At 36.3% G+C, this 21,628-nt stretch overlaps 1 protein-coding gene across 2 annotated transcripts in view; it reads right to left on the bottom strand.

The window, feature by feature from the left end:
• Positions 1–21,628, bottom strand: part of TIAM2 (TIAM Rac1 associated GEF 2) — an 83,818-nt gene that overhangs the window by 6,488 nt on the left and 55,702 nt on the right. For both annotated transcript variants that reach the window (XM_083348115.1, XM_083348116.1), the window contains exons 15-21: positions 12,987–13,160; positions 11,931–11,999; positions 11,532–11,657; positions 7,920–8,028; positions 4,256–4,435; positions 2,560–2,678; positions 1,463–1,571 (exon numbers count right to left, since the gene is read on the bottom strand). In XM_083348115.1, the coding sequence (XP_083204241.1) occupies positions 1,463–1,571; positions 2,560–2,678; positions 4,256–4,435; positions 7,920–8,028; positions 11,532–11,657; positions 11,931–11,999; positions 12,987–13,160 (886 nt within the window). The remainder of the gene's footprint in view (positions 1–1,462; positions 1,572–2,559; positions 2,679–4,255; positions 4,436–7,919; positions 8,029–11,531; positions 11,658–11,930; positions 12,000–12,986; positions 13,161–21,628) is intronic.

Here is a 21,628-nt window from a genome sequence, read left to right as displayed (position 1 = left end):
GAATAGGATTGTGCAAATGCAGCACAGATTAAAATAAAATATTAAAATCAGCTTTAACAGTAAGAATTATGCATGTACGAGAAATATTGGGGTTTTTTCCCCCTGTAATACTAAAAACAAAATGAGAGCACAAACAACAATTTTGCCATATGTAAAACAACTATCTGCTCTATAACAATATATAAATGTTCAATATATACTGCATACAGTAAATAACATTCAATTGCATAAGACCAACAGGAGGCTTAAAAGCTGCTAAGAAAAGCTATATGACATTCATTCTAATGTTTGGAATTTGCTTTCCACATGACATTGCTAAAAGCATCCACGTTGCTACCTTCCAAATACTATAGCCTATGAGTGGCCACCACAGTGCAACATCACCAAGTCCTGCTGAATAAGTGACAAAAAAAAAGAAATGCAAAGATCAGATAATGAGAAGGATTCTTTCACTCAGTAAAAGTGTCAGTTGATTTCCACTGTTGGTATGAATTATTAGTCTGTAGTGGTCCAAGGTAATATTAAGAAAAAGCACACTAAAAGGGCCTGGGTGTCCTGCAAAGCCACAGAAGGACTAAAAGAGAGTCCTAGTTTGGTATGATACAGGACTAGAAAGAGGGAGACCATGAATTCTAGTCCTCCCTTAGGCTTGAAATGGAACAAGAGGGGGAGGCCTCACCATTCCCTCTTGCCCTCCAACTCTACTCTTGGAGATCTTGTAGCACTCTTAAAACAGATTTTGACACACAGGAGTACATGAAAGACAGGAAAATTCCCAGGAGTGAATAGATCCATTTGTTTATGCTTGGATTTTACCTGATATGTAGCATCTATCTATATTGCTTCTTGAAATGCTTAATAGGGTTGCTAAAAGAATAACATTTTGAGAACATCAAAAAACCGATAAGTGACCCCGGCTGCCAGGGACTGAATTTCTACTCCAAGTAGTCCCTATCACAGAACAGAATTAACTATGTCCATCCAGGCAGCCCTGCAGTTGGAATACCTAAATCCAGCAATCTATTCTGCACACCTAAATCTTAGAAATGCAGCAGCTGGAAAAAAAATCCCTTCCATTACTGAACTAATCTTCAAAGTCTAAGGGATTGAAGCCCGCCTCCCAAATCCTGACTGCCATGGTAATTAAACCATGTCTACTGCTGCCTTTCTGGCCAATGGGAAAAATGTTAATGGTATTATGAATTGTTATGGTACTTTCCTAAAGTAAGGTCTTACAGGATACTAGACAGCAGGCTTTGGACCAGGCCTAGTGTTCCCCAAATGGCAATGCTTTAATTGTCTGGTGGGATGAAAATTCTCAGAATCACCAATGCAAATTTGAGCAAATTAGGGACTGGCTGTGTTAAGCGTATCCTACATATAGATTTTAGGACAGCCTAAGTTTCCAATTTTGGGGGTGGGTGGGTGGGAGATTTTAATAAAACTGGTATTGATCACTCACCAAATACTGTGAGCTCCAACTCTTTCCTTGTTTTGCTCAACAATGTGAATGGATTCAGCCATGAAACAGTAGAGTGCAAAAGAAGTTCGCCCATGGAAAGTTCTGTGACCTAAAAAGAAAAAAAGTGAGGATGATTTCCTCCATAGATCAGCATTATACCAAAAGTTCACTGCAAAATACCCACTGATTTTAGAAAGAGGTAAATTCACTGTTCCGATGATTTCAAAAAATGTCAGCAATTAATGTGAAAGGCTTGACAGTCACAGGTATATCATTTTACATACAATTCTACTTTTAAGGCAGCAAACTTTGAAGAGGCATTCTTTTTAGCATGTCTTGGACTCCAGTTACTGCAGCAACCTGAAATCTTATTGAGTGCAGTGAGATTTACTACTAGAGGGATATGTGTACGGATGGGATTGTACTTTAAAGAATTTGCCTTCAGAACAATGATAATAATAATAATAATAATAATAATAATAATAATAATAATAATAATAATAGTATAAAGTTGGAAGGGACCTTGGAGGTCATCTAGTCCAACCCCCTGCTCAGGCAGGAAACCCTATACCATTTCAGGCAAATGGCTGTCCAGTCTCTTCTTAAAAACCTCCAGTGTTGGAGCATCCACCACCTCTGGAGGCAGGTTGTTCCACTGGTTAATTGTTCTAACTGTCAGGAAGTTTCTCCTTAGTTCTAGGTTGCTTCTGTTATCTGTTTCTATATTTAATAGTACTGTGTAACATAGATTGCAAGACAGAGAAGATAACAGACATTAATACCCAAGGCATTGATCAGCAACTGAACTAAGATGTTGTTGTCTCTTTTTTTCCTGTTGGTATTTTTAAAGTAAAGATAAAATTGCTCTCAAGTCAAGCTTGGCTCTGATAACAATCCAGACAATTTTCTTGACAGAATAACAAATGTCTGCCATTGCCTTCCTTTCAGGAAATTGTTTTGAACTTCCCAATCTAAACTGAAAAAAGATTCTAATACCTGTCTAAATCCATGTTTAGTTTTATTGTTCTGCCAGAACTAAGACCAATGGATGACTGATCTGTGAATAAAATTTAAAAATAGAATTCAGGCTTCCTTACCTCTTTCTCTGTTCCACTCTGGTCTGCAACTAGTTGGTCAAACACCGCACCATAATCCTCATAAATTTTTTGCATTTCATTGATGTGACTGGCTACCTTTTCCATTGCCTTCAGCGCTTCTGCAATTTTGAAGTCAAGATTGTGATTTTTGCGGATATTTACATCTAACCTACCTGCCTTAAGATCTCATGCCAATGAAATATAGATGTTACATTATGTCTTGCCCTCATATATGGAGTTTTATAGGATTTCACCCTTCTTAGCAGGGAGAGAACTTTCTATTTTTACATAAAATCCTGTGGTGTTTTTGATTACTTTGGCCACCAGGAGGCACCACATTTATCTTTATTGGGACTTGTCAGACATAAGTAGCCAGACCTTATTCTAATTAGGTCAAAAATACCAGGAATTGAACTCGCGGGCCCTCACACTTGGATGATTATCTACAGAGCATTAGCATTAGGAAATCCAGGTCCCTGCAGTCAACAGTCTGCAGCTTCCCTTAAGGTTTCAGACCACATAGGATATACACTGTGTAAAAATAGGAATTCTATCCACCCACCCATCTCCCTGCAAGAGTGGTCATGGTGGAAGTCATATAAAGAAAGGGGCATGATATACTATAACATCTGAATATCTCCATTCTGAGACCTTAAGAGAAAATGGGCTCTATATTCTATTCTGACAGCCTCTGTATATCCCTTCCTACAAATGGCTGAGCACCATAACCCAGATAGCTTCTAAAGCTAACGCACTGCATATAAACATCCAAGTACAAAGGGTTCATAAGTTAAATTCCTAATAGAAGATTTGAGCCCCATAACCTACATCTCAGAAGTCCAGTTAATGATGAAACTGATAAGATAGTACCTTCTGATGGGAAGGGCATCTAATTAGTTAAAACCTAGGCATTATATATATTGCTGACAATACCCAGAACAGCCAAAACTACCCCAGTAGTTCACAAGTCATGGGGAAATTCATTCACTCTGACTGGATTCATAAATCATCATAAGTCTAATCATAAATCATCATTAGAAGAGACAGTATCCCAAGATCAATAGCAAATTATTGCAAAATTCATCCCTTCCATTCTTAAACAGGAACGAAGTGGGCTGAAACTTTTAACTCTGTGATTTCTCTGAGCAAATTTACTCAATTTCTCAGACCTACCTACCTATCTACACATATGCTTACTTTAACCCAAACCCATCTATGGTTTAATGACTAGTTTCACTACAGTAACTGGTAAAAACGAGCTTCACAACCATAATGATTTATTTCATTTATTGCATTAAGCAAAACCAAAAAGGAGCCCCACATCACTGCTTATTGTGCTGTGTGTTCTACAATATGGTGTCACAATAAGTCATTGTTAAATTGTCCAGACTGGGAAAAGTCTAGCCTTCCCTTTGACATACAGCCTGGCCCTCTCTAGAATGGCTGTAAAGAGAATTGACAATAGCTTTTTTAAATTAAATCTTAATTAAGCACTTGGATAATGCAACAAGTTGCTTATTAGTCTAAAGCAACCCAATGCACAAGACTCAAAGCAAGACGAGTGTGAAGCTCAAATACAGACACTGAGAAAATTGCATAATAAATTATCCTTTGGACAGCTCAGTGCTAAATCCATGTTCAATTTTCAAATACTAATTTAAATATAAACCCAAACTCTTAAATGTTGGGGAAGTACCTGTGAGATGATAATGCTCCTCGCTTTCTACGTCAGTCAGAGACACTAGTTCTTTCAAAAGCAAAGGGTATTTCAGCACTCTCTGAACAGGTTTGATAAGAAAAGACTCCAAGGTGGAAGAATGCTGTTTAGTGGGGTTGCGTGCATCCAGAAAAGCCTTGAAGGAGTTATCAGTTTTGGCTAAAGGAAAAAAAATGGAACAAAACAGTTATAGATATTATTTATACTATACAACTATTTTGCAATAGTTAAAGCCTTGTTGTTGTTAGTTGCGAAGTCGTGTCCGACCCATCGCAACCCCATGGACAACGTTCCTCCAGGCCTTCCTGTCCTCTACCATCTTCTGGAGTCCGTTTAGGCTCATGCCTACTGCTTCAGTGACTCCATCCAGCCACCTCAATCTCTGTCGTCCCCTTCTTCTATTGCCCTCAACCTTTCCCAGCATTAGGCTCTTCTCCAGTGAGTCCTTCCTTCTCATTAGGTGGCCAAAGTATTTGAGTTTCAACTTCAGGATCTGGCCTTCTAAAGAGCAGTCAGGGTTGATCTCCTCTAGGACTGACTGGTTTGATTGCCAAGGGACTCGCAGGAGTCTTCTCCAGCACCATAGTTCAAAGGCCTCAATTCTTTGGCGCTCAGCTTTTCTTATGGTCCAACTTTCACAGCCATACATTGCAACTGGGAAGACCATAGCCTTGACTATACGCACTTTTGTTGTCAGGGTGATATCTCTGCTTTTTAGTGTGCTGTCTAGATTTGCCATGGCTTTCCTCCCCAGGAGCAAGCGTCTTTTAATTTCTTGGCTGCAGTCCCCATCTGCAGTGATCTTGGAGCCCAGGAAAATAAAATCTGTCACTACCTCCGTTTCTTTCCCATCTATTTGCCAGAAATTGAGAGGGCCGGATGCCATGATCTTGGTTTTCTTAATGTTCAGTTTCAAAGTTAAAGCCTAACTGCTCTTTATTCAAAAATATTAGGACAGTTAACAAAATAAGGTCAAGACTGTTAATATAATCCTAAAACTAATAAAACCCAACAAAACACAACAAACAACTTAAATTAAGACAAACTATCCAACCCCAGGTAACAAGACAAATAATGTTAATCTGGCACTGAAAAATATTTAAATTGTCATCGGTCATAATAGCTTCCCCAAATGAACAGGATTAATCAAAAAGCTCTCTTGGATCTGATGATTTAATTACCACTATACTTTTTAAAAATTTATTGTCAACATCTCATTTCTGGCAAATTAAAGAACATTTAGTTCTGAAGTATCCAATATAATATTTGAAGATACCACTATGTCAGCAGACAACTTTTTTATACTCTTCAAGCTCCTCACTCCCTGTGACTTTTTATATTAAAAAAAGAGAAACTTTAATAAATAAGGGAGAAACATCAAAACACAATGCCAGACTCCAATATCATTTCCAGGAACGTTCCCAAGTTCCCCAAAGAATGCCAAGAAACTAAAACCCATAGCTTCTTCTATTCCAGCAGTTTGGATATTCTACTACTATCAGAAACTACTACTACTACTACTACCAGAAACAGGAAGAATATGAGTAAGGACAGTAGAGTGTATTTTGCTAAACTGGGGTTGGGAAGGGGTAGGAAAGCATTCTGGTTAATCAGTGCATATCCCCCATGGTGAATATAGTGGAATTTAAAAGGTTGCAAATAGCTGCATTAGTAAGCTAGTCACGGGGAATGGATTTTATACTATTGGAAACCAATGAAGATATGTTACCTGAGCAAAGCCAATCCACAGAAACCTCCAATAATATGCCAGGCTAGCTGATATAACATTAAAAAATTCTTATAATTTAAGTTGCTGAATTAAAAGAGAACTGGCATGCTGGAAAGTTGTTGGTGTAACCATATCTATGTTTTCCAAAGACCTTAGTGACTTAATTAGAGCATGGTATTAGTGGGTGCCTGCAACCTAGCGTGTTGATTTGATGAAGGAAATCTTGAAATAATACAGAATAATAGTAAGTCATGGTTGAATGCATCCTCCACATTTTGTCTTCAGGAAAAAAGGGGTCTCCTGAATAAAGTGTCCCACTATGGCCAATATTTTGTGAGATCACACACTTTCGCAACTCCAACCATGTCTATGGATCCAGAAGTAAACCACTCAAGGCTTAGAGCACTGTGTATCTTTGCTATTCTACTTGTCTTAATATTTGCATTAACTAGTACTGTTAGCCTACAATTATTCGGAACTATTCTACTGTATTTTTAAACCAACACTAGAAATGAAAATTATTACCTTAGTATTATAGATAGTCCTCCACTTGCAAACATTATTTTAATGACCGTTCAAAGTTACAATGGTACTGAAAATATGTGATTTGTGACAAGTTCTCACACTTAACAATCATAGCTGCATTCCCATGCTCCATTTAAGACTTTCCAGATGGCTTTCAGCAAGCAAAATCAAGGGGGGAAGCCAGATTTTCTTAACAACTGCGTGATTCACTTAACAACTGCAGTGATTCACTTAATAACCATGGCAAAAAATGTTCGTAAAATTGGGCACAATTCATCTAACAAGCACCTTGCTTAGCGGTGGCCCAAATTGCAATTTTAAGTCGGAGACTATTATTTCTATCTTTCCATTCAAAAACTCAAGACAGTCTCTGCATGATTCTCCTGTAATCACTGACCAGATCTGCTTAGCTTTGATAAAAATGTTGTGTATCACATGCTTTTGCAGGATTGTTGACCATGATGCCTTTTCTTCAGATACGACAGATACTAAGTAGCAATTTAAAGTGTTAAAATTACTTATTTCAATAAATAAACAGGAGCAGACTAAAAAATTTAGTTTGTAATTTTCCATTTCAATCTATAATTATGCCCCTATAGAAGAGGCTACTATATTTCACCACAATCTGTTCTCCAGAAGAAATGTTGCTTTAAGGAAAAAGCTGAGGTTGCTGTGAATAATGGCCCTATTAGCTGTTTTAAGCAGGTTGGTATTATATAGATATACAGATACTATGCGCCCACACACCCACACAGGCGTATATATGCTTACCTTTTAAATAAAAGTACATTACACAAGGCCAGTTATACTAATTAAAAGCATAATGATTAGTCAAATGTAAAAGCTATAATTATCGTCATTAATTAAAATACAAAAATGTCAGCAATTAGTTACAGAACATGTAACTCATCAATGAAGAATTTCTCTAGCCACACAGAATATTCTGTCCCATTCTTGCAGGGGGAAAACATTATGGAAATGCAAGTTCATTCGCAATGGATTTGGCAAAATAATTTTTTTCTCCAAGGTTCCAGGTTACACGTGCTGTTACATTTAAGGTTCCCCCCCTTTTTTTCATTAAAAAAAGCCTGCTTTAATGATTAACATTGGATCTATTCTATTTTCAAGGAAACAAATAAATAAATAACCCTACCCCAACACACACAACCCAGCAATTACATAAGAAGCCAGACAAACACAGGTATAGCCCCAAGTGTTGTGCTTAGAAATGTCAAAAACAGACGTAGTTTTCAAACCCTTTAGGATTATCAGAAGGCCAACCACAAAATTTAAGAAATGCTTTTCATACGCACATCTTTTAAAAACAACAACCGGATTATTTTGCCTCATTTCTATCATACGCTTAGTTTACCTCAGGGAGATAATTACCTCTTTCCAGAACTTTCTGGACTTTGATGTGGTTTGCACAGAACCCACTGTATAATTTGAAGTGATCAGCATAATAGAGGAAAGAGCCTCCCAAAGAGAACAGCAGTTTCTGAAATGAAGTAGGTGAGAAACTTATTATAAGGATGCCTATTACCTTTGCCTTTATCTTGTGGTTAAGAAAAGGCTAACAATACTCTTCAAAAAAAATCATTCATTAATTTCATACTAAACTTTCAATGTGCAGAGCGACCATGACAAACAATTGCAAGAAACCATTCAAAACCGAGGCAGATGCGATGGAATTTGTCCAGCTCTCCAGGAAGGAGAGATTTCCAGAGAAGCAAAACAACAGTTTTGATACGCTGTGTAGGAGAAAGAGAGTTAGTACAGCTCCTCCCTAGTAGTTCCCAGAGTCTATGTTTTATATAGGTAGTCCTCAACGTACGACCACAATTGAGCCCCAAATTTCTGTTGCTAAGCAAGATCATTGTTAAGTGAATTTTGCCCCATTTTACGATGTTTCTTGCAACAGTTGTTAAGTGAATCACTGCAGTGGTTGAAGTTAGTAACACGGTTATTAAGTGAGTCTGGCTTCCCCATTGACTTTGCTTGTTAGAAGGTTTCAAGCAGTGATCACATGGCCCCGTATAACTATGAGTCAGTTGCCATTTTGATCACGTGACCAGGGGGATGTTGCAATGGTCATTAGTGTGAAAAACAGTCATAAGATCATTTTTTTCAGTGACTGTTGTAACTTTGAACGGTCACTAAATGAACTGTTGTAAATTGAGGACTACCTATAGTAAAGTAGTCTGCTTTAGTTTGGCAAGATTTCTGTCTACAGGTGAAAAAAAAATAAAGAAAACGGCTTAGAAGAGTCTCAATGTTTCTTCCTCGGTTTTTGGACCTTGACAGCCAAGTAATAGTAAACAGAAAACTATATGAAATCCATTAAAATAAAGGGGCATTATGAATATTTTTCCTCTGTTTTGCACTTTACTTCTACCTTTGCTCTGCTTTGCATTCCTGAAGATTTTTTTCATAAAAACTTTTGTAATCCTGATTGATTGTAACTTGTGTTATAATTGCTTTTTATTATATAATTGCTTTTGCTATTTATTAGTATGAGTATATCTTGTCTTTGTAGTGGTTTCAAGTTAGTGACATGTAACAAACACAAATCAACAGAACAAATTAGGTAATGAATATAAGATCTGCATGAAACAAAAGCAAATAAATATGATGGAAAGTGATTCATTGAAAACATGAATCATTTTAATTATGCCCCTCTGTGACAAGTATTTCTTCTCTTGAATGCAACACTTGTTTACTACAGGTGTTTAATTCATTGCTAGAATTGGATTAAGAAGAAGCTATGAAAGCAGATGGCAAAACGTGTCATACACCAGAAAAAAACTGATGTGAAGTTAAATGCATTTAAAAAGTGACAGAGAATATTCTAAATAAAGTTATGTTATTATTCCAGAAATAATAAACAGTTATTTTTATTACATTATTTTACAGTTCACACTTTTAACAATTAACTACACAAAACTCTTGTGATAAATGCGAGAATGAGAGAGCATTAGGAATGACAGAAAATAATTCTATCCAGCAGAAAGGTTTAGTAAGAGATCACAAATTTAAAATACTATCAGTCAAGGTTTAGATATAAATAGTAGACATGACAGTGGTAACAGAACAAAGGAAAATATTTTAATAATTAAAATTATTAGGATTCATCCAGAAAATTTTAACAGTTTAGGTTTGATGTACAGTGTCCACATACACTCTGATTTATGGATCTGAAAGTAATTTAGGAACTTCCATAATCACTACAAATAGACTACAGTTGAAGCCAGTAATTTAGTAATTAAACTATGTACGCTTATGATCTTACTTTGCTTTACAGACCTGCAAAGGTTATAAATTATAAATTATAAATGCAAGAATCCTAAAGGATTTCCCCCCCCCCATTATTTTAATAACTGCAAATGGTTGCTAAATGTAACAGTCATTAAATAAACAGTACCTTAACAGATAATTTTCAAGATTTTATACTAATTGATGTAATTTTCCTACAGGCTAGATTATTCTATATCTTAGCTCTAGAGAGAGAAGGAATAACCAAAAAAAAACCTCACTATGAACCACATCATGACCTATGATCCTATCCAAAATTGTGAAAATAGACAGTGGGAAAATTAGAGAAGGGATTCTAAGGTTAACTATGATAATTTGCAAGTTTGTGCATGAATAAATAGTTTCCTAATATTGCAAGCAACATAAGTCTTTAATCAATCAACTGAAAATGTGCCATCAAGTCATTTTCAATTCCTAGTGAAATTTTTCTCCATAAAAAAGAATGAAGAAATTAACTACACTGTAAGAGATAACTTTCCATATTTTGCATAGTTCAAAAATATATGCTTATTGAGCAAATACAATTCTTGCTGATGTTAATACATGTAACATTAAATATACACTTTCTTTATCATATTTCCATGATAGTATACCTAATAAAAATAATTCTGGTTTAAAATCTATATGTTTTCTTTGCATTTTTTCTAGCCAAATATGTGGTTTTGTCCAAAGTTTTTTGTTTGTTTGTTTTGCTTTAGAGCATGTCCACCAAAGATGGTAGTACATGCCTGGTTTTGACTGCACTTCCTACACTTACTAAATATATTTTAAAACATTTTTATTTTATTTTATTTTAATCCCATTTATATCCCGCCCTTCTCCGAAGACTCAGGGCGGCTTACAATTTAAGCACAAACCAATGTGCTTAGCAATTTTTGCTAATCTTGCAGTTGGTAAGTAACATCTATAAAACATTTTATGTAAATTTGCTTAGTATTGGAAAAATAAGGAAACAACATCCAAAAAAGAGATAATTTAAGAAAATATTGGACTGTGCAGAAATGGATAGGCTTACATTGAAGATTAAAGAAAAGAAAGACACAGAATATTTTCAAGTATGAGATGTATTTTATCAATGGCTGGGAAAATAGGGTAGAGACAAGGAATTTAATATGTATTGTTAAGTAAAACAAATGGATCTGTCACTGGGAGAACAACTAAAGTTGGGGGCAAGTTCTACAGACCAGCAAAGACACTTGAGCTTCCACTTGACTATTAGAATATAGACAAAAGTCAGCAACAGCCAAGGTTTTTTTGTTCCATAAATATCCTTGATTCTCCTTCATTGTTTCCCCACCTCCCCACCCCGCAGGAAAAGTCTGGAGATGTTTCTGTGAAATGTGAGGGGTTTTAGGGTCAGAAGTCTCTAAAACATTAGAGATAAACACAGAGATTTATTTATTTGATATAAACTTCTTCTCACTCATGCTGCTAGTGTGATTGTACAAACTAATTGACTCAGCTAGAGACTTCTGGGATTCTCAAACTGTTTACCTGACCTCAGCAGGGCCTCGGAAAAGGTTATTTTAAAATTTATTCTGTAAGGGGGAGGAAAAAATCTTCCTATAGAACATAAGTGGTTTTTAGTTTTTATGAATTAAAAAAAAATCTAACTGGAGAAAATATAGGAAAAAAAGGAAATTAAAGGGGATAATTATCATATTCCAAAAAGCAATAAATTGTATTTACCCGAAACTGAGAAGGGGTTTCAAGTGTGCTAAAATCACAGCAGGAGGAAATTCCATCTTCTAGGGTCTCTAAAAATACCTTCTGAAAATCCAGCATTTCTGGCAAGCTGCCAAATAAAGACTCCATCTGTATGGAAGTGGGGAAAAATAAACAATGAGAAGATAAGACTGTCCAAGAAAAGAATACCTAACTGTTTAATTGTGTTAAGCTCGAGATAAACAAAGTGGTACAGGACATTAATAAATGCAGAGGAACAAGATAATTTCTGAAACTTCTTAGAAGCATTCTTGTTAACTTTTATCACCAAGGCATAACTAAATGCAGGAAAAAGAACATGCTTTAAAATGTCTGATACAGTTGAAACGGTCCTACCCTCCATAAGATCAGAGGTGATCTTACCTCATCTTGAGTAAGGAAAGTCTCACTCTGAAGAGGTTCCAAGTATAACTGAAAAAGGCAGTTCAGATCCTAGGGGGACACGAAACGTTACATAAGATTTATGTCTTTTTAAAAACAACCTTTTTCTTAAAATGCATATGAGGGTACAATGTAACTGTTAAGAGATAATGTTTTTTCACTTATATTTCACGGTAACACTTCTAAGAAAAAAACTATTGCTTATTTATTATGTACTGTTTTAAAACTGTCAAAACAATAAGCATATTATCAAAAAGGCTTATTATTCTATACTTAGTCTTCCAAAGTACACATTCATCTAATGTGCATATGTATGATATTAGACAGCATTCCCAGGAGGGAAATTTTTTAGAAATACTTAACAAAAGGGGGCTAAAACCAAGACCAGATCTGGTGTTTGTTCTCCAGTTTCATTATGCTACATCTTCTCCCCTCAAATCTTGTTTGTACAGATAGTCCTCAAGCTATGACTGCAATTGAATCCAAAATCTCTGCTAATTAAGACAGTTGTGAAGTGAGTTTTATGACCTTTCTTGCCATAGTTGTTAACTGAATCACTGCAATGATTATGTTAGTAACAGGGTTGCTAAGTGAATCTGGCTTCCCCATTTACTTTAATTGTGATAAGGTGGCAAAAGATGATCACTTGACCCCAGGACACTGCAACCGTCATAAATATGAGTCAGTTGCCAATCATCCGAATTTTGATCCATGTTATCACAGGAAATGCTGCAATGATCATATGTATGGAAAAAAGTCATAAGTCACCTTTTTTTGGTGCCATTGTAACTTGGAATGGTCACTAAATGAACAATTGTAACTCAAGGACCACCAGTATGTAATTCAGGCTTCCCCAGTTTGGTGCCCTCCAAATATGTAGAACTTCTATCATCCCTAAGCTATATATTTGAAGGAGGACTGCATAACATTATGGAAACGTACTTGTGGCTACTATTTCTTTTCTCAAAATGCCGGTGATGTAACAGAAAGCAATCACAAAAATAAGGGAGGAAATGAACAATAAAGCATGCCTAATACCTTTACATAAGATTTCTCTGTGTCTACAAGTTCTTGGATGACCTTCCGGAGTCTGTCTGCATCTGTAAGTTGTCTTGCCAATGGCTTTAGATGGGAAATATCTTTTAATCCTTCCATCCCATTCGCCTGAGTTTCATGGAAATGTGGGCACAATGCTGCAATCTCCCTAGTGCTCTGCAGGTTGAAAAGAGCAGACTTTGTTACATTTATCTTACAACTGACTCCTCCGTGATGGTTCAGTTGTGGATAGATTTGCAGATAATGGCTAGGATCGCAGCTGAAATCTATAGTAGTACATATATTCTAATTAGTTATCTAAGCTTTTGTTATTTAATTTAATTTAATTTAATTTATTAATATATCTAAGCTCTTCATTCCAAAGAAATAAGATACATATATGCCTGTGCTTTTCTTCCATTCAAGTGTATTCAATTCTTGGAAACTGCCTGGACAAGTCCCTATAGTTTTTCTTCGCAAGGTTTTTCAGAAGTGGTTTGCTTTTGCCTCCTTCCTAGGGCACTGGGTTTCTACTTCTGAAAGACTGCAGATACTATCCTACCATCAATGGCTCAGTTTTGTGATTTGAATTTCTGGCAGCTAATTCAGAAGAAAATGACTTTGGCTACCCATTGAGACAATAAGGTAAGAAGCTATGCCTTTAGCAGTTTTGTGGGGACAATACTGTTTGAATTAGTTTGGACCAATTTATTACTACAAAGGATCAACGTCTGTGTAAATTCTCAGTCATCCAGGTCATAGTTTTTCAAAAGGCAACTGATCTGCTTTTTCCTTCAATGTTTTCTTCTTCTTTTGGAAGGAAAAAAAAAACAGTCCAGTTGCCTTTTGAAATAAAAGTACCTTTGATATACAGGGTCAATATAAAACCAGGCAAATTTTTAGAAAGCCATTCAATGGAACAAATAGGTAATTTTTGTTAATGGACAGCCATCTACTTCTTTAAAATCATTAATCCAAAACCAATCACGGTGGAATTTGTCTGTGGAACAGATTTTCTAATTAAAAGTCATCTTTCATTTTACATCCATAATGTAACATGAGTGAGATTTCTGCCAAACAGCTCCATAATGCACAATGGGGAAGGATTTAATGAAAGCTAAAACTAAAGGCAGCCCATTTGTAAGGTGATACTCATTATTGTAATGTTTTGAAAAGCTACAGAAAAAAAGGCCAATAGAAAGCATGATAACTAGATGCTATTACTGATGACACTGGCAAGAACAATCTGTTAAGTGCTCAAAACACCCAGTTGGGTAACTACTGCAATGATCACTTATGGATACACAGATTCAGTTTACAACTGTTCACACGTGTGTGTGTGTGGGGGGGGGAATCCTTAAATTCTTCTCTCTCTTCTTCTTACATCCTCCTCTCTCTATATTCCTCATTCTTCTCCTTAGTTTGATTTTGAATTTCGCTACACAATGTTTGAAATTCCCCCGGAAAAAGACGACAGAGGCTTTTTGCTTTGTTCTTTTTCCCAAAGCTGAATCCTCACCTCTACTTTCTTTGAAGGCAGACACGGTAGCATGACTCCAAAGTCTTCTTCCAACTTAAGTAAAAATTACCCAGTAGAATCAAGGGGCCTAAGTGCTCATGGCAGAATGTCAGTTTAAGCCAGTAAATGATTTTGCTTATTCGCATATGTGCTGCTACTGAAATAGATCTTGCCCCCAAGCACTGAGAACACAATGACAGATCCCAAAGATGGCAAGCTGAATTGTCTCCAGGATGGAGAAGTTCTTGGAAATGCACCATATAGTAGCTTAGCAATTGCTTTGCCTTAGCCGGCCTTAATCATAGAGGGAGCGTACAAATTTCTGTTTAAGAAGAAAGGGTTGGGAATTGCAGACCCAGACCTCTAAACAGATCTTGTACAGTCTGAGTCCTCCAGAAGCTCAAAGACTGGAAAACAGCATCCAATATCCATGCATCTTAATCTACTTTTTTTTTAATGTTCACCAGTCCACAACTTTGCTTTTATAGAAAATGTATAGAAAATCATGATTTTTGTCTTGCAACAACTGATGCTAAGAGACAAAGGGCTCTTCTCAGACCTACAGTGGTCAATGAAAGAACAGCTGGATCGTCAGAGCATACCTACATGGGAAATTGCTTGTTGACCGTTGTTGGAGGATAAAGCTGGGGTCAAAGAACAGTTGGACCAACGAATTAATGCAGAATTTAAACAGGAAGCAAATTAATATGTAGCTCTGCTTCATCCCTTGGTTTTAAGACACTGTGCATTGTATACTGAATTCTCAGATAAGTATTTTCATATAGGAGCTGGATTTTATTCTCTGAACAACATTATTCCCTGAATAAAGAATGCCCTACTTTCTCCGAAAGCTATCCCTTGGAGTTGAAAGGGTGATTTGAAATAGATGCAAGTAGCATAAAGGGTTCTTCAAGGTATGGTTCTCAGCTAGATGTTCTAAAATTAGGCACTAATAACTGTGCAACAACTAATCATAAATCTAGCCTACTTTTCCATGTCTTCCAACAGAGATGCCTTGCATAAAGCTTATATTTATACTAAAGAGGCTGATAGGTCCATCGTTTCACAGGTATGCCCCAACTCTTTTTATACAGTGAAACAATCACCAGAAGTTTTTAGAGATTAAGCAGTACACATAAACAGCACTGCTATTAATCAACTCCAGGAGAATCCCCTAAACTGAAATAGAAATATTGCAACACAGCAAATTACTTTTATATATATCAAATCCCTCAGCAAATTTTCCAACTAATAACCTTGTTAAAATTATAGTACAAACAAAGCCATCAGATCAGGTAATATTACATAAAGCGCTTGATGCCCTGAAGACCCAAAGCAATTTTCAGTGACACTGACGCACTATTAAATGATCTGAATGCTAAAGCGTACTATTTTTTTAAAAATGACACCACTCCAGAAAGCAGAATGCCAGGCGTTTTACACATTTCAGTACCCTATTTATAAAATTGTACATGACCTTTCTTTGAATATCCCAGTTAAAACTGCATCATAGAAAATTGTATCCAAACCGATAACAAGTTCATGCTGGAGAGGGTGTTCCACTTATATTTTGCTGACTTTTTTCCCAAAAGTCTTTGTATAAAACAGTAGATAATAGATGTTTGGAAATTTTTAGAGAATTAGACTTTCCTGAAGGGGAATTAAGGAAGTAGATCCAACACATCTCTTGAAAATCAGTTTGAGGAAAACAATTTCACATTCAGATATGTGTTTCTGAACATTACATTAAGTGATGAAGGAAAAAATGCATGGCATTATTTATCTAAAATATATAACTCTAATCTTTTCCCAGGTCCTGTAAAAAGTACTCTCAATCCACACAACCAGTTGACAGTCCAGGCAACATAAATAGTAAAAAAAACACGATTGTGTTTTAATAGCTGAAGCTTTTCTGTATAGGGTGATTTTAACTCTTCAACTCAGCAAAAGACAATCTTCAAGGGCAGGATAAGCAGTAACAAGAAAATAAACATCCTGCTTTTTTGCTGTAAGTTATGTGCTGTTCTACAGTAACAACATGTTAATTCTTCAAAATCAAGAGTTTTCCATGTGGGTGAAAGCATGGTGTTTTTCAAGGATGTCAGTTCAGATTCTGCTATAAATTACCAATTGTGTAGTAATAAGAAGTGCATGCATGTAGGAAAGACATCTCCAATTTTTTTTAAAAAAGAGCTATTTGATTAAATTAGTTGGCATTCATATACAGTTTGTATACAAAATTCTTCAACAATCCTTAATTAAACCAACCCTCCTTATTTCCGTTTGGTACACTAAAAAAGAAAAAGGAATGCAAAATATATAGCTCTCTTAAAAGATCTTTAAAAAAAGCCTTCCACACCATTACACCATGACTGAAAAAGGCTGCTTAGCTCTCAAGTCAACAATACTTTCCTCCTTACTTCTGGTTCCACATTGAAGGAAAAATGGAATTCAACAGATTTAACAACTTCATGAATTGCAAGATGGCCATATGGCAGCTCGCACAAACTCTCAATTAGCAAAATCAAAGCACGGCTAACCATTTGTTTTAAATATTTCAAAGTTCATATCTGCTCCTGTAACTTCCCACGTTTGTCAAATTAGAGGAAAAATACTGGTTGTGTTATTCAAGAGGATTTCTCATCAGTTAGAACTAAGATAAATAGCTTGTAATGTGCTATCTAAATTAAATGTACAATAATTAATTGTGATAGGTTAGGTCTTGGTTTAACTTCATTATGGTTCATAAGTGATTTAGGTTTATTTGATTTCTAGAGCCTCCCATCTCAGCAAACAACTCTGAGCAGCTCACAATTCAAAAATATATATTACAATTAAAATCTTAAAAACAATACAATTTTAAAACAAAACAGTAAAAGCTATTAACACAATTAAAACATTAACACATCTAATTTGAATATGCACAAAGCAAGACATCTGGCCTGTTAACAATATAGTCAGGAGGCCGGACTCTTGGCACATATATTGCCCTGGCCTCAGAAGCATAGCCAAACCTTTAAAGTTTTATGGAAGGCTAACAAGTTGGGGCTATTCTAATAGCAAAGGCCATTCCTTTGTGAATCCAAACATAATCTACCTAGGCATCTGCAGGGAAGAAAAAGGAGGTAAACCCAGCTGGCTGAGGACTTCTGGGATTTGAAGTCCACAAGTCTTAAAGTTGCCAAGTTTGAAGATCCCTGGCTTACATATTTGTATCTGACATTGCCTAAGTATAAAATGCCAAGATTTGTCTTGTGATATCCTAGCACATGTTTTATCATTTCTTCATCATTGGGATTTGTACTAAATATCATGATAAACTGCTTCCCACTGTGGTCACAAACATTTCCAAGGAGGTTTCAGCAACCACATGGAGACTTATTAGTTCTGATTCCAGTCAATACAATCTCTAATTTAAAGAAAGTGCCAAGCTATAGACTATGGAATCATGGATATGAATAAATGGGCTGGGGTTATAAATAGTCACAAGTGCCACAATATAATGACTAGGCCAACACCAAAATCAACTAATACACATTGTGATAAACTACTATGAGAATCCAGCCTATCTATATGGATTTCCATAAAGCTTTTGGGAAGCTTTAAATGCAGTGATCTTGTAAATGCTCACAGAGTCATGTGTAGCTTATAAAGTCAAGTCCTATGGAATGGTTACATCAGGGGTGTCAAACTGCTGGCCCATGGGCCAGAAGCATCATCCGGAAGCCGCACCCCCCATTGCCGGCAATGGCAAAAATGCTCTGATACGCTGTGTGACGTAACGTGACGTCGCGAGTTTGAAATGTCTGGGTTACATTCTCATCAAAGAGAAAAATAAGAAGTGATACTTCTCACCATATCCCTCTAAAATACAGTCTGCAAACTCCCAGAATTTGCCATAAGTCATGCTGTCTGAGACTCACAGAAGTTCTAGTCTCATCCAACAAATATGCAGGCATTGGATTGGAAAATGTGCCCTAAAATGCCTGTAAGGGCACCAGTGCTATTTAAGATGATACTCATAAAAGACTGGAATTGAACAATGAAGTCGTTGATTTAACAGACACCAAAATGTTCAGGAATAGAAATTCCAAGGCAGACCGTAAATAGCTTCAAAAAGTCTAAGCTGTATTAAAAAGACAGTCAGATATGAGGATCATTATGAGTGTAGCAAATGGAAGACCAAAGGGGTGAGGGGGAATCCTAAAATACATACTCAATAATTGAACCAAAAGTGATTAACCAGGGAAGAGATATTTGGGTTAAGATAGAAAGTACATTAAAAAGCATATTGTCTCTGAAAACCTTTTCTTTATTATATAACTCAACTGTATGTGTGTAAATGTTTAATATGGCATCAAGGATTAATTAGAAGTAAAAAATATGCGCTTATCTAACAGAGCAATTAACACTAACATTTCTAAAAACCAGCACTATTTGTTCTTCTCATTTTAATTAGAAAAACAAAATGCTGTCGGGCAGAACAGTGGGCCTGATTACCTTTAAAAATGCTTGTCTGCATTTAAAGGTTGGGAAAAGATTTCCTTGACCGAAGGCCAACACCCAAGATTTGCTTTGTCGAGAAGTCCTTCATAAAATTGGAATTAACTTCCTGACTTTCAGCTTTATAACCAGGCAAATATTTTGGATTCACTTTTCTCTGAAAGCCAGGTGACCATCCCAAACCTATGATAGGACATTTTTAAAATGATGATGTAAACCTTTGATATCGTGGCAAGGGCTGGGATCTACTTTTAGTTAGAATTCTGCAATATACTCAGGTTTTTTTCCACATTTGGAAGAAGTTGGGATAGAGAAATTTTATTTGGATCCTTCTTTGCATACTAAATTTACAATCCAGGTTAATTCCAGTTTGAGTATACTGAATATTTTAAAACATCTTCATGAGCTAATAGGAGTACTAATAGCTCAAATCAAATTTTTTAAAAAACCTAATAAGGTGGGAGATTGCAAGGAATGTTACTTTTCTATAATAGATAAACTGTGCCCTCTTAGATTTGGATTTATATGTTTGTTCTCTGCTTATAAACTGGTATTTGATCAACATAATGGAAAGATCAATATTTTTCTGAGTGATTAAATTTTGAGACTTTCTTTGAAGCCAGAAGTTTTCTTAATATATTGTTATATTCTCTCTCTCTCTCTCTCTCTCTCTCTGTGTGTGTGTGTGTGTGTGTGTGTGTCATGGTTCCGACAGATGAAACTCTTCAAAGAACTTCGAGGCATTGTTTACCTTAAATAATCTTTATTTGAGTAGCATAGCATCAGCACTAACATAATTGAAGCCAAAAATTGAATTCCCCTCTCCTAAGCACATAGTATCAAAGCACAATTCCATTCTCCAGTGAACAGTCATATATCACATTCCCCAATTAGTTTGAAATACGGGCTTTCCCTCCAGCTCTCCAGCCCGCCAATTCTTTATCATCTCTTTATTTCAATAACCTTGGTTCTCACACTGGGTTCAGTATTAGTATGTCTAGCTAGACTCTCATGCACATTCCTCCCCGCAGATCATCTAATTCTGAAATCAAAAGAAGAAAATGGATGCATCTCCATCTGTTGTCAATGCAAAAACATCCCCCCCTCTCTCTCTGGTTCCTTGCCTCAAAATAAGCAGCCACTGGAAAGTGAATCTGCAAAACAACTGCAGCAAACTGGTCATAATATCAAGCACAACTGTCTTAATGTCCACTTTGCTCAGCAACAGAATTTCTGTGGTCATAAATCAAGGACTACCTGTAGGGCTGTCAATACCATGGACAGCTTATCGTGGTAAGTGCTGGCTGCAATTTTCTCTGGAAAAGCTACCATTTTCAAATGTGTTTTGGGGGGGCTTATGCATTGGATTAGTTATACTTTCCATTGGAGTTTGACACAACCTGCCTTCAACTCATGTTTCATTTATTTGCCACCATAGGGAGAAGTGCTAAAAGGGACTTGAGGTCATTTATAAGGTTGCTCTTTAACTCAGGAACTGTGTCACCACTCTACAGAGTTTGCTGATCTGTCTCATGGCAAAATAACTTATTTTGAACCTTTCTGTATTTGGTAAGAATTTTAAAATGCAACCTAGTAGCCTGTCAGGAGGAATGCTGTTTCCAAATCATCAAACCCCTACAAAGCATGTGCATACAGAACTAGAAGGCATGTATGTGTAAGACTGGGATGTCAGAAACAGTTTTGCTTTTCTTTTTATGAATAAAAAGGGCTGCTTAATATTTTAAAGGTAATTTGGGGGAATGGTGAACTGAAAAACTGATAAGCCTGAAGTAGAGAAATTGAACGTTCACTCATTTGCCTCACCATCCTTTAGGAGAGTGATTTTTGTTTTACCTCGGTAGAAAAAAAAAATCCAGTTACACTGAGTCCAAGCTCTGTTTGTCCCACCTTGGTTTCTGGAGTTAGCCATAATATGCTTTACATTTAACTATCATACATTTAATATCATGTGGTAGCATTATGGCTAACCTATTTCTCAATTTCAGTCCAGGATCTTTTCTGACTATTAAAATGGCATAAGTTCCAGTTCATTCTTTGGAGAAGCACAGAATTAATTTATTTACATTGTACAAAACCTTTAATTTATTCCCATTCTCTGCTTCCTGCTTTGAAATAGTAAAATATAACTTTATTCAAGATCTTTAGGCCAAGAGCCTTTGTTAAAACATTTTTGGAATTTCACGAATGTAACACCTAGCAGTTCACACCTAGATTTCACATGAACCTCCTGACATATTAAAGAAACACAAGAGCTTGTGGGGTCATGCTATTTACTTCAACTCCCACTGCCCTTGCACACACTAGTCATTGTAGAAGAGGACCAAATTGAGCCCGAGTGCGGGGTCAAATGCATCATCAGTCTGAAGTCTCCACACCTCAAAAGAGATCTAAGTCTAGCCCTCCCCGCCGAAGTCTGTTGACTTTGACCTGGTGCCAATTTGCCTTGACGGTTAGGTACACCAGATTCTTGTATACAGGTTGCATGGAATAAACTCACAATGCTTTCTGAATTCTATCCTGGGTCTTGGTTTCTTTTACCTGAGAGTCACATGTCTTCAGATTCACAATCAAAACCCACCTAAAGCAACCCTAAGCATATATC

This window comes from Vipera ursinii, assembly GCF_947247035.1.
Source record: "Vipera ursinii genome assembly, chromosome: 1".
NCBI lineage: Eukaryota > Metazoa > Chordata > Lepidosauria > Squamata > Viperidae > Vipera > Vipera ursinii.
This window is presented reverse-complemented; position numbering and strand designations above follow the sequence as displayed.